The 14361-nt window shown below is 41.0% G+C and overlaps 1 protein-coding gene across 1 annotated transcript in view; it reads right to left on the reverse strand.

Moving 5' to 3' along the window:
• Positions 1 to 14361, reverse strand: part of KCNH5 (potassium voltage-gated channel subfamily H member 5) — a gene marked incomplete at its 3' end in the record, with an annotated part of 150036 nt that overhangs the window by 81158 nt on the left and 54517 nt on the right. Inside the window, exon 7 of the mRNA XM_084207176.1 lies at positions 9520 to 9949. Within this exon, the coding sequence (XP_084063302.1) occupies positions 9520 to 9949 (430 nt within the window). The remainder of the gene's footprint in view (positions 1 to 9519; positions 9950 to 14361) is intronic.

The following is a 14361-nucleotide window of genomic DNA, read 5'->3' on the forward strand; positions in this document are numbered from 1 at the left end:
CAGAATATGCTTATTTTTCCTGGTTTTGCCAAAGTTCTTGTAGAAAAGGCCACAGGAAAGATGAACGAGGCTGAGAGACACACAGGCTGAGTCCTCAGTGCTCAGAATGTTCAAGAGGAACATGACATTGCACTAGTTCAGACCTACAGAAAGGAAGCAACTAGAAAGCAAGAACTGGTATCTGTCATCTTTCATCCAATTACCTGACATCCCCCAGTACCACCAAACATGTTACAGCAGCACAGGCAGCACTGTGATAATGAAACCTCCCAGAAACTGGGGCTTTTTTGTATATTTTACAAAAACAACACAAAACCCCCAGCTCTGTCAGCGTCTCTGGATGTGTGACAATGTCACACGGATTTTCAGATCTGAAAGTCAGCCTAACAAAATTTAAGCATGGAAATCTATTGCTGGACATGAAAAATTATATTTTAAGGCCTGATTCAGTGGTATGATACAAATTTTCTGCAACAGGACACTTGTTAAAACAACTTGTCTCCTTGCTGAACTGCCCATCCTAACTTCCACTCCAGTTGATAAAACACAGCAAGCAAAACTGGGCCAATATTAAGGAAATTTAAGAGAAAATACCTGTTTTTCCATGGAAAGCAGGGCCCAGTGAGGAGCACATCTCCACTGATACCAGGCAGGACTTACCTGTTCACTGGCCTGACTTACTTGGGTAACTCTCCCTTTTAAATGCCAACCACACTGAGGTGTTATCTCCTGGGTACACAAATTAACCAAGGATCTCTGTGCAGACACAGACTCAGATCACTCACTTGGCTGTCTGAAGCTTTAGAACAGGCAAACACAAAGGGGCTCCCGAGCCCCTTCCATCCAAGCAGTGTGACACCCTGGGGGTTATCTTTTATCTCAGATTTGTTTATCCCTCTAGCACAATATGCTATAAAACTGAGCTGTGTTATGTTCTTAGCCAGTCAGATATATTTGCTGATCTAGCTGGGCTAATTAAAACTTTCTGTTTCCTGAGAGATACAGTTGTTTTGAGTAATCCAGGACTACTTGATAATCCCTCTGGGACCATCTCAGGTGATTGCTTGCACTCTGTGTGTGAGCATAAAGGTTCATTTTCAACATTTACGTATCATTTATTCAATAACAATTTTCAGTTGTTTTAAATAATATAGCTCAGTAGGATGAAATAACATTTCCTTCTTCATTGTTACCTCTCCCACTCACTGTCCTATCTCTCTTGATACCATAATTTCCTTTAAACACATCAAGCCAATGACAATAAAAGTAAACCTTATATAAACACGTTAGCTATAACCTTGACAAAAAAAATCCCATAAAGCTTCCCAAGGAGGCTGTTTTACAGTTTTAAAGCTCTATATAAAGACACATGTTTTTGCTATAAACTAGAACCTGAATATCTAAAAATCTTCTGTTCTGACAGAATTACAGCAAAACAAGGCGCATAAGGCCCCAATCTGGCGGATAAAACCAGGGGCTGGAGCCTGTCCTGAGAGGGGAAACAGAGCTGGGGAAGGGTCTGGAGCACAGATCTGATGAGGAGCAACTGAGGGGGCTGGGGGTGTTTAGCCTGGAGAAAAGAAAGATGGGAGGGATCTCGCTGCTGTCTACAACTCCCTGGAAGGAGGGTGTAGCCAGAGGGTGGTAGCATCTTCTCCCAGGCAGCAAGTGACAGGACATGAGGAAACAGCCTCAAGTTGCACCAGGGGAGGTTTAGATTGGATATTAGGAAAAATTTCTTCATAGAAAGGGTGTCAAGCACCAGAACAGGCTGCCCAGGGCAGTGGTAGAGTCACCATCCCTAGAGATATTTAAAAGAGGTGTAGATGTGGTATATGAGGACATGGTTTAGTGGTGGGCTTGGCAGCTTACCCCATGGTAATGGTTTTGCTCAATGACATTACAACTCTTTTCCAACTTAAACAACGATTTTACAATCTCACTCTTACACTCAAGTTCCATTAAAAAGTGGATGATGCTACATCTTTTACTCCCTAAGAGTAATTTGATTTTTTTACTGTAGGCTATTGAGATGTGATTATACTCTTAAGGCTTTTCCATGCAGCTGCTCAGAGAATATTGAGATTGCCAAGTTCAACTGCTGCACTGACACCAATAACCTGGCTCAAAATACTTCATCTGTCCCAGCTGTGAGACATAAGTAAGATTGGTAACAGCTAAAAGATATCACAGAAAGACCCTGATATCCTTTCTTTGTAGAGCTAATAGCACTTGGGCTATGGTTCAGCAATCCAAAAGTGTCAAAATGCTTTTTCAATGGCACTCAAGAGCAGAAATTTCCCCTTGCAAGGCAACTTCTTGTAACTTTCTGTGCCACTTTCTTCTTTTTGCACTAATGGGTAAATGTGAATGTACAGTTTTACTCTCTCCTGATTTGGGTGTTAAACAACTTATGACCTTTCTCATTGCTTGAGGATTACATCTGTTTGTAGCAGAACAGGTTGCACAGTGAAATTGTGGATGTGCCATTCCTGGAAGAGTTCAAGGCCAGGGATGGGACCCTGAGCAACCTGGTAGAAAGTGTCCCTGCCCATGCCAGGGGTTGGCACCCAGATGGTCTTTAGGTCCCTTCCAGCCCAAATCATTTTATCATTTTGTGATTCTAAGAAACAATTAAGAGCTTGCTAGCAGGGCTGTATTGTTGTTGGAAGAGACATCCCCTCACTGGCCCCCATTTTAAGAAACTTTAAGAGCAGCACAAAAACTGGCACTAGTCCCCTACTGCTGAAGAGGTCAAACAAATCCTTCTGCTGCTACTTGATGCAGAGCCACATCTCCCCCACATCCCAGACCTCTGGAAAATGAAGGAAAAGAAGGAAAGAAAGGGAAATAAACTGCCCTTCTACACAACTGACTCTTGTAGGACACCCTTAGGGGCAGACCTGGATTTCAACCAGAGCTAAACACTCCAGCCTATGAATTCCTACAGGTGTAAAACCTTCTCATATTAGTATCTGCTGCTAGGAAAAATACAATTTAATCTACGTTGCTGGCAGTGATTTTTGCTGGAAGGTGCTATCTTACACACTTTCCTCAGGATCAAAAATTAAATCCTATGGGCTCTTGGGATTGCTTGTCTGGGAGGCTGCCAGACAAGCGCTTCCCTACAATGATACACTGTTGTGTCAGCGCGTGGGCTCAGCCACTGCTGCACAAATTTGCTGGATAAACTTCCATGATTCATCCAAATGGCATTCAAGTGGCTAACTACCAAATATTGGTAGGGAGCTGCCAAACGCTGCTGGAACAATGAGAGAAGCCACTTCAATCATGAATTGGGTTTGACAGATCAATGGAGGCTTGACTGACAGCCCCTGGCACCCCACGTCACAGCTCTGAAAGAGCTGAGCAGCAGCAAGGGGGGTGCCACGAGCAGTCAGCAGCCTCTCAGTGCTGTTTGCCAAATACAGGCGAGTTTAGGGCCAGAGGTGGCTCAGATGAGAACATCTGACCGGTTTGAAAAAGGCAAGAGCAAGTCACAGAATCACAGAATAATGATGTTGGAAGAGACTTCTAAGATCATCGAGTCCAGCCTATGCCCTGACACCTCCACTAGACTCTAGCACCAAGTGCCATGTCCAGACTTTTTTTAAACACATCCAGAGATGGTGATTCTACCACCTCCCTGGGAAGAGCATTCCAGTACTTTATTATTCTTTCAGTGAAATTTTTTTTCCTAATATTCAACCTGTACCTTCCCTGACGTAGCTTGAGACTTTGTCCTCTATTCTCTCTGTTTAATAAAATTAGAAGAAGGGCAGGACATCTATGTGTTTATTAGAAATAACATTAGAAATAACTAAGATATCAATGATATCTATATTTATGTGTCTAGCAGACATCTTCTGGTGAAACATGTCCCAGCCCATGGCAGGGAGGTTGGTATTGGATGATCTTCAATGTCCCTTCCAACCCAAAGTATTCTGTGATTCTGGGATATCAAGAGGAACCCACCCACACTCTCCTTCATCATCTCTCCCATGAACAATAATAACTTGGGGTCCAAGTGGCAGCAATTACATCTGTCTCCTTTTCAAAGCTGAAAATCATGAACCTGGGTATTTTAAGATGAAAACAAGAAGCTAGCATTTTGAACCATTAAACTAGAATGTCCTGGAAAGAGGAATCTGGAAATTACTCCCATTTTCCAGAGGAGGTTTCCTGTACAATCATTACAACAAATTTTTCTGCTCATATGCAAAACCAATGTGAATTGCCAGGCCTGTTTTCACTATAATTTAAAACCAGTCACTGAAAAATATCATCTCTCCCACAAACTGAACAATCATCTCCCCATAAAACTGGAGTAAATAGGAGCCAAAGTAATTATGTATATAGATAAAAGTATTTCCCTTAAGGAAGAACAACAAAGCACCCTTTGCTCAGCAATTCTGGGGACCAATGGGTAACTAAGAGATTCTTCTGAGTTTTTCACAGCCTGAGAAACTGAATTATTCAATGTTCACTGACACCCTGCCTTCAATGTCTCATTCTGCCCTTCCCCTGCTGCACAGATCCCTGGAGCATTTCAGTGACCAGTGGAATATACTGATTTCTCCAACTGCCTGGATGTACATGCCAGGTCCACTCAACTGGACAAATAAACTCCTGTAATTGCTGTATTTATGGGGCCAGACTGATGCTGCAATCTGCTCTGTGCCACACAGAGCCATTTCACTGGTGCACATGGGCAGGGTCAAGCCCATTACTCCAGATTACACCAGCAGCATGAAATGTGTCAGAGACCCTCTGAGCCCCAGGCTGGGTGCTGTGCTTCAACCTCGTAGGCAGCTAAAACTCCCCCAGCCACCTGCTCACTCCCTCTCCCCCACTGGAATGGGGAAAGAATCAGGAAAAAAGGCAAAACTCATGGGCTGAGATGAGCACAGCTTTGCAGAACAGAAAAGGAAGTGGGGAAAAAAAATAATAATAATGGTAAAAGAACAGAAAAAACGAGTGCTGCACAATGCTATTGCTCACTGCCTGCTGACCAGTCACCCTCCAGCTCCCCCAGTTTTATTGTTTAACATGATGCCATATGGTGTGCAATGTCCCTTTGGCCAGTTTGGGTCACCGTCCCAGCTGTGTCCCCGATGGCTCCCTGTGCCCCCCCAGCCTCCCCCCTGGCAGGGAATGAGGAGCTGAAAAGTCCATGACTTTCTGAGAGCACTGCCCAGCAACAGCTGAAACCTCAGTGTTCTATCAACATTATTCTCATTCTAAATCCAACACACAGCACTGTACCAGCTACTGGGAAGAAAATAAACTCTATCCCTGCCTAAACTTTGGGAAGCTCCCTGCTGTTCTCACAGTGAAAGTACAGGAAGGAAGAAAGCATATGACTGTACTGTTGTTGTTTAAACATTCACACTTGTTCCTTAAAAAAACTCGTCTCTCCTTAAGTTTTCAAGCTATTTCACCCAACCACACTGCCACCTTCCCCAAAATGCTTTCTCCCTTTTATTTTCTGCTTGCTGAAGGCCTGGCTGTGCTGAGTTGCAGGATAGTGATAGTGGTGTATGCAGCAAAAGTTTCTTTCTACTCTTTTTCAATGTACGATTTGGGGTTGTTTGGGGTTTTTTGGGGGGGGGAAGTTGTTGTTGTTGTTTTTTTGGAATTTTTTGGTGGGTTTTTTTGTGAAAGACACAATCCCAGTCAGCTTACATCTGCATCTCTGGCTGTGCTGCAGGAGCCTTACAGCTGCTTGTGGACAGAAGTAGAGCAACACACAGAAGCACAGGCTGAGATTTTGTTTGGAGGTTCTGAGCTGACAGAAGATAATGGGGGGTTTACAACAAAGGTCCTTCCTGAATGATAAATGATTCCTGGTGCATTCGAAGGATGAGACAGACCTACCTATTTGTTCTGCTCTTCACAGAGAAGGGATGAAATGACCTAGATCAACACAAAAGGCGCTACAAAAATCAGATTTTCAATGCATATTCAGCAACTCTAGGCAGCAAACTCACAATAGGTATTTAAACAACACCCCTTGTAAAAACCTTGCTTCCTTGTCATAGGATGCTTTGTTGGCTATTTTTAGCTTTTCAAGTGTCAAGAAGCAACAGAAAAAAAATATTGCTGAGCAGCACTGGACACCAAGATAAAACAAGTGAGGCAAAAAGAAATCTGAAGCAAGCTCCACAAGATGAGGTTAAGTATTCAAAGCTCTCTTTCCTGCAAGACAGGTGATGCATTTCAGCTTAAATATCCCACTCGATCTGTCCTCAGTGAACAAGCAAGTGACAAGCTGCCAATCCAGCTGAAAAGCTCCCCATCCATCAGGGCTTCCCCCGCCCCTTCCCCGCACCAAGCAATGCTTCATCAGCACCTACAGAATCTGAATCTGCCTATTTTTAACAAGAACACCATCCTGCAATCCTGCCCACCAGAAGGATTTGCAAATCTCTCCAAATACTCCTCCCAGGTCCTGATAACTTTGCCAGCATGAATAGGAAACTTGGGCTTTCAGAACAAGCTGCAGCTCGCTGACAAGGCTGGCAAGATTTCCTTTCCTATCTGCAGTTTGCATGAGTAGGCAGCTGGGATTGTGATGAATTACTATCTCTGATTCCAGTGCTAAGTTTAAAACATTTATTTGGCATAGTCTGTTGGAAAAAAAAAAAAAAAAACACTGCCAATATCAGCTATTGGTATTAGCAAACTTCTTCAGGAGAACTACCAAAGGTATTTCACAGCCTCTCTCTGCTTATAACAGGAGCGTGTTTGTGGACCAGACACATTTATTGACTGAACCGTAATTGAATTTTACTGAATGTTTATCTCAAAACACTGTTTCAAAAGAGAAACGAAATCATCTTGGTTTGAAAATAACTTAGTTCTTAGTTACACCTTTTCATGAGGCCAAATCCTTTTCCTGAGCTCAGTGGACACTCTGAATGCCTGGGAAATTGTATTTTCCATCAACTATTTGTTGTGCTTCCTGTTTCATTTTGGAGTTCAGAGTGCCAGGCTTTCAGCAGCTGGCTCTGAAAAGCATGTCTATATGATCCTGCAGGTCTGATCTCTCTGCACAAATATTGCAAATATTAAGCCCATGACCAGTGCCTGTTCCAAAGCTGGTTTATTTTCTAACCAGTGGAAAAAGATCAATCAAGGTTTGGATTTCAGTCAGGAGCACTCATCACACTGATGCGCATGGATTAGGAATCTTTAAATCTGCACTGATGTTGTTGCAGAAGATTCACTATTTGATCATAATTGAGCACTTTTGCTTGTAAATTTTACTTGTAAATAAACCAAAAAGGTTTCTGCTGTCTGTAGCCTTCCTGCCTGCCACTGCTCTTCACCCCACAAGAGAAGGCACGTTTATTTTGGTGTTATTATTTTGATGCAATAAGCAACTCAGTATTCCTTTTCCCACACTTCTTAAATTTTATATTCTCCTTTTGACTTTGTCTAAAAGCCTATAATCCTACACACAATTTCCCAACTGCTAAATTCACAGTTGCCACTTATAAATTTGATGTGAACATTTAGTAATTTTGTAGGTTACACTTATGGAAATTGTTAGCCAGTGCCACATACACAGGCTGTTGTCAGCGTCAACTTTGATCCTGCTACTTTGTATTCCCCATTTTAATATGAGTTTCAGAGATGAAAAAGCAAGGAAACAATCCACCTGGAACAGACACAAAGCAGGTTACCATCTCCCCTTCCTTTTCACCTGCTGAGGCCATGCATGTATTTTGTTCTTGTATTTGTTCTTGTTGTTATCATCACAAATAGTAGTAACGGCATTCATCATGTTTTTATGGCTCTCATTGCACCCTAAGTCATTTACCACTTAGCTTTTTCTGTCAAATCCCCCTCAACAGGACAACAGAAGCCCCCACAAAACCAACCAAACAAACAAAAAATCCACAAAAAAACTGCACACAAAACAAAACCAAAACAAACCAAACCAAAACAACCATAAACCCCCCCCCCAAAAAAAACCAACAACAAATATTACAATGCATAAAAATGCTCTATATCCACTTTATTCTCCAAGTCCCCAGGTTCTGTAAATACCACAAACCAGTGTCAACAAACAACACATCAGCTCCTGTGGGCTGTTGATGACTATCTGCAATAGCTAACTAGTGCTCTGGCTTGGGGATTTGCTTTTTATGGACTTGGAAATGTTTTGCAACATATCAACCCATCATGTAACAATGGTGTTCAGCAGAAATTTCATTGCCCCATGCTGCAAGAGTCCTAAAATTGCAACCTCTCTTTTTAATAAGCATTTTAAAATCTCCAAACGAATGTCTTTAATCTTCTAAAGATCTAGAAAGACTGTGGCAAGAAAACATCCATTTATAGTTCAGTATTTCTCAGAGATGAGCTCTAAGTGTTAGCTGAGATAATTATCAGAGAGATTATGCAGATCTTATTATCAAAAGGTTTTGTTTGCTCTCTTGTTACATAATTGCTTAGTGTTTGCATGGTGCTCAGGAAATAGCACCACAGAAATATCACTCGTTATTGATTTAACAGGAAAATAATTCTCCAAATGGTATTAACATTTTAAGTTGTCTCTACTCTATTTTGAAGATTTCTGGTTATCTGTAGAGTACCTCAGTGAGGTAACCTCGGCAGCACATTAAATGAAAGTTGTGCCTTACCACTCCTGATTTTGGACTATTTCAGCAGAGCTGTGAAACAGCAGGAAGCAGAAAAAAAGGTGCAATACATTGTCTCATCATTTCCTTCACTTCCAGCTTTGCTGATGACAAAGGCCACCACATTCAGAAGATAAAATCAGGATTTATATCTCAAAGCAGTGCCATAAAGTAAACAATCAATTTATGGAATCACTAAACGTTTCAAGAATTGGATAAAACCACATCAAATGATTCCAGGCTTGTGTAAGTTTATAAGCAAAACTCAGACTACCTGAATTCAAATACACTTTGTAACTTTTAAACAAATTCTAGCAAAGTCTTTACAAACATGATAAAAGCCATCTTTAAAGCACAAAGATGAGGCCCCAAGTACAAACTTGCCATTGGGCACACTTAGGTACCCAGACCACTTAGCCTTGCCAGCAATTTAAAAGGCACGGCAACTACATAATTTCAATACCTCTTTTCAAGAATTCCAAGTTAATTTCATGATAATTTACAGGTAACACAGGTTTTTTTAGGATGTCAAGAAAACTTAAAGCAAGTGCACTATACAAGACTCACACAGAATCACACACAGAATAATGAGGTTGGAAGAGACCTCTAAGATCATCGAGTCCAACCTATGCCCTAACACCTCAACTAGGCTATAGTACCAAGTGCCATGTCCAGACTTTTTTTAAACACATCCAGAGATGGTGATTCTACCATTTCCTGAGAAGAGCATTCCAGTACTTTATTATTCTTTTGGTGACAAATTTTTTCCTAATATTCAACCTGTACCTTCTCTGATGTAGCTTGAGACTCAACAAGCATGGTACTGGCAACAGAAACACCCTTAAACACAAGAAAATCAGATTTTACTTACAGCCAACCATCATCATGGCCACCGAAAAAATCTTCTCCCCATCAGTGGTGGGTGCTATGTTCCCAAATCCTATGGTTGTAAGGCTTGTCATGGTAAAGTAGAGGGAGGATATGTACAAGGAGTCTTTGCTGGGCCCTCCTTCCCACTGGCCCGAGCCCGTGGTGTTGTAGCGATATGGGGTCCCGATGCTCAGGGCCAGCTGGTAGAGCCAGCTGTCTGTTTTGATGGTGTTGGTCAGTTCATCGATCACCTCGTAGTCCCCAATGCTGTACCAGATGCAGGCCAGCCAGTGGGCCACCAGCCCAAACACACACACCAAGAGCACCAGCACAGCAGCACCGTATTCCAGGTAATGGTCCAGCTTCCGGGCCACCCGACCCAGCCGCAGAAGGCGCACCACTTTTAAGGAGCTGAAGAGGCTACTGATTCCCTGGAAAGGAATAAAAAGCATTATTTGATCTGAAATATCCTGCTGGTTTAGCACAGAAGGCTATACAGCAATTTCTGCATCTGTTTAAAATCTTTCTATGCCATTTTTCAGGCCCAGATAACGGAATACAAGATCAAACCCTCCTGTCCCTCCAGTGCTTTTGTCCTCATCAGTCTAAATTGAGTTTGGCACTCACTAGGTGGATAAATTGCTTTGTTCAAACTCAGTCTTTCAAAGCAACAGAAGGGTTCTGTAGAATCCTAAGTGGAAACAGCAAGTTTATTACAAAAGGAGTGGTTCAATGCTTCACCAGTTTGAAGTAAATTGGAGACTTTTGACCACATGAAGATAAAAGGAAGTGGAAGAGGAGTCACAGATGGAACTACACCAACCCTGTGGAGTCTTCCTGAAGTTTCCCAGGGAACGGCCTTCTATTAAATCCAAGCAGAGGATTGTTATTCTGGCCAAAACAGGGGCACACCTACTTTAAGAACCCTCAACATTAAGAGATGCTCAAGAGAAACATCAGAATGTAATCACAGTGGGAGACTCAGAGAAATCTGCCTGTTGCTAGTCTCATCCACCAAACAGGAGCTGAATAACATGGAATTAAACAACTGTGGGCACATCACCTTCCTGAGCAAGGGAAACATGGACCACAAGGCACATGCCTTTGCATTCAGGGTTAATTTCCTTTCCAATCAACAGATATTTTCCTAAAGCAAGTGTTGCTGCAGTGTTGTTGTTTTTTCCTGTCACGCAAGATAGATGACATACAAATAAATGGAAATACAAATATTTAGGGAATAAGAGCACAAGGACCATCAGAAAGTTAATAGAAACATCTGAGAAGGGATGAGAAATGTGTATGTCCTTCTCAATGCACAATGGTTTGGGAGTTTAGAGATGCAGAAAGAGAACAAAAATATGCTCTTGATCTACTGCAATCCCATGATATAACTAACTTGTGCATTAAATTAACTAGTGGCTCAAAATAGAAGGTTTGTAAAGGAAGGTTTCTAATATAAAACATTCAGAAGCTGAAGACATTTAATTTAAAGTAGAAATTAAGACATAGAAAGCAATGAGGCAAACATTCCTAGTTACTGTGCCAAGATTAAATTGCCCTTTTCTATGCATCATTATCAAATCAGTCTAGTCAAAACACTGGCTAATTATATTATCAAACAGTAAAAGACTGGAGTTTCTGGAGTTTTCCATACCAGAAAAACATTTGTCTCTTTTGCACCTCTGTTTCTCCTTCTTTTGCATCTTCCCTCCCTTTTCCCAGCATTTGAAGGGTAACATACATCTGATATTTCTAGATGTAATCTGTTTGGCACAGTTCTTGTATGCTTTTCAAATCCTGTTGGAATGTGTTTCAGATCCCCAAATCCTTAATAAATTGAAGCTCTATATTTGCATTCAGGCTCTCATATGACTAATACCATAGAGGGAAGTGGAATTTTCCCATTTTGATTTCTGCATTTTGCATTTACACAAGACAGAGATCAGAGTATCATCCTTATTTCCATCTAAATGTATATCTACTTATTTGCTTTAAGTTTTATGACTGGGAGGCACTCTGACAACCAAGTTTTCCAATAAACTGGGAAGGGAAGTCCCTTCCAATACTCCTGACACAATGGACTGTGGCCAATGGGCTACTGAACGAGGGTCCAACACCACAGTAACAATATCTACACAAAAAAAAAAAAAAAAAAAAAAAAAAGAGGACTTCAGACTAGTTTCAGAGTTATTCTGAAAATATTCAGTATATTTTACTGAGTTAACCTTGAGTTTGAAAGCTTACAACTTTCAAAAGAGGGAGAAAAAAGCAGGCTTTTTTCATAGGACCAAATCCTGTTGCATTGGTCAAACAGAGATGCTGTTTTTATTAAAGAATCACCATTCATTTCCAGGATTAAGGCTAGGGAAGGAGTTAAAAACCTGGAAGTCAAACTTGGGGGATCCTTTTTTATACCCAGTAGTTTAAGTTTGTCCCAGTGACACAGCTTACACTGCACTTTTTACTGCACAAACAACTGTAGAAAAGAACAGAAGAGTTTACAGAGTGACCTCCATCCCCCACACACACTTCATGTTCTCTAAGTTACATGGACAATTTAGCAGTTATACAAATAATACAAAAATTCAGCATTTCTTTCAAAGTCTGTGCTGTCTTTTTTTCCCCCCTAAGCACAGGCAACAATCACATCTCTTATGTATAAAACAAAGAGAAATATTTCATTTTAGCTGACATTGAAATGTATTATTGCCAAAGAGTAATTCATTCAAGTAAGTTTCACTGTAAATCTTAAAGCCTGTTCAGTTTGACCCCTTACTTAAGGCCAGAAAATCAAGAGATATATTGAACATTCACATTTCATGTCTAATCTTCCAAAACAGAAAGACAATATTGGAAGCTTCAAAAGCCTCTTCCATAAAGCACTTTGCAGGAAACAGTAACTAAACAAAGGCTAAATGAATATGAGATATACAATGTGTAGAGTGCATATATATGTATCAATTATATAAGCACTGGTTGGGTCAGGTTGGCACCTTCATACTTACAAAATCACCAACAATTAATACACAATTGTTAATATGCAAAGCTCTGCCTCAGACTCAGCAACATCTTTGACAGAAGTTAGGTGAAAGACTAACTGCCTTGAATTCCATTTGGGCAATTAAGAAATTCAGTTTTCTAAACTCAATTGATTGCAGGCTGACTTTAATTTCATTTTTCTTTTAACTGTATTTATGCTCCATAATGAATACTTTGGATACCCTCCTACTCCAGGATGAGCATCTGCTCTGACAGAAGTAACTTCAGCACTCAAGGAACAGAGAGGTGATTAGAAATTGTGAATGGGGCATGTAATCCAGTTTGGATTTATTTATTGTGTGAATAAAGCACACGTTGGATCCTGGAAATCCAACCTTCTGGGAGGAGCATTTGTGACTCCATTGCCATTTCAGCTGGGCAAACTGTCTGTAACAGCTGCTGGGCTGTGTTCTCTAATTGAGAATATCTCCTTATGTTATCAACCATCCAATCCAGCCCCTTGGGGTTTTGGCTAATGTATTTTATCACCTCCTAATCAGATGAGGCACTCAGATTGCTCATCATCAATCATCTCAACTGCAGAAATCCTTCCACTGAAAAACCACCTACTCCAAAACCGCATTTTGGGTGTCAAATTTGCAACCAAATTCCCATCTGACACACATCATCCATTTAACTATTCCCAATGTGAGTCACAGGAGTCCTTCCTGGGGACTTCTAAGACCACTGGATCAGGAGAGGACAAGAGCAGTGGCTCTGAACCAGCCATTTTTGTACCACCATTTCAATTCAGGAGACAGCTGAGGCTGTACAAAAGATGTAGACTCTGTCAAATTTATCCAGAAAGATATTTTTGAGGGATGGATGTTTAACTTTGGAATTAACTTAGACATTCATGATTAAACAAAGCCCAGGTTGCTTGACACAAGCACTTTGCAAAGTCTGTGTTCTCAAATTCTCTTGATACACTAAGAAGGAAAATTAAATTTGATAGTGGAGCCACAACTGATAATACCACTCAGTCTGACATGCAGAGGGACCAACCCTTCCTTTTAAAACTACCTGACTCTTGCCATTTCAGATGTTACCACACTGTCAAACTGCTGTCCTCCAGAATGAAAGAAGGGTTTAAGCTGTGTGTCTGCACCCAGCTGAACTTTTCCAGCCACAGGACTGAGGCAGATGTTTCCCAAAATTGCCATGCAAGGCATGGGAACAGATCTCTGCACCTCCAGCAAGAACAGGGAGCAAAATTCTCTTGCACTTAATGAATCTCTGATAAGCCAGGCAGCAGGAAGGATGAAGCTGATAAAGTTGTGTTATACAGGGGTCAAGAGCCAAACATGCATGAGGATGAAGGGAACACTGTCCAAATGAACAAAAGGAAAAGAAACCAAAGGAAAAGGAAGGTTAACAAGGGCAGGAAATAATCTGAGTCCACAATGACTCTACCTAAAGCCTCCTAAACCAGGGAAAAGAGAGCGGAGTCTGCTCTACACTAAAGGAGCAGCAGAATAGCAGAGCAGCATGTTTGTAAAATCTGAGAAAGAATAGCTGGTTACTTGCTAATCTAATTAATCTTTTCTGAAGTTAGAAATTATTGCATAAATTATTTTTTTAAAGTAAAATAAAAAACAAAAACAGCCATTAGTTTCAACCATCTAAATATACAAAATTCTGCTTAAACCTCGAAATTAAATCCCAGGATGCTGGAATGGTAAATCATGCATATCTTTTTCTTTCTACTAGGGAGCAATGTGTTTGTAACTCTAGGCACTTTTTCAATTAGATTTCACTCCATGATTATTTATTTATTTGTTGCTAGCTGGGGGTACACACGCAA

This window comes from Fringilla coelebs (assembly GCF_963513975.1).
Source record: "Fringilla coelebs genome assembly, chromosome: 6".
In the NCBI taxonomy this organism is placed as follows: domain Eukaryota; kingdom Metazoa; phylum Chordata; class Aves; order Passeriformes; family Fringillidae; genus Fringilla; species Fringilla coelebs.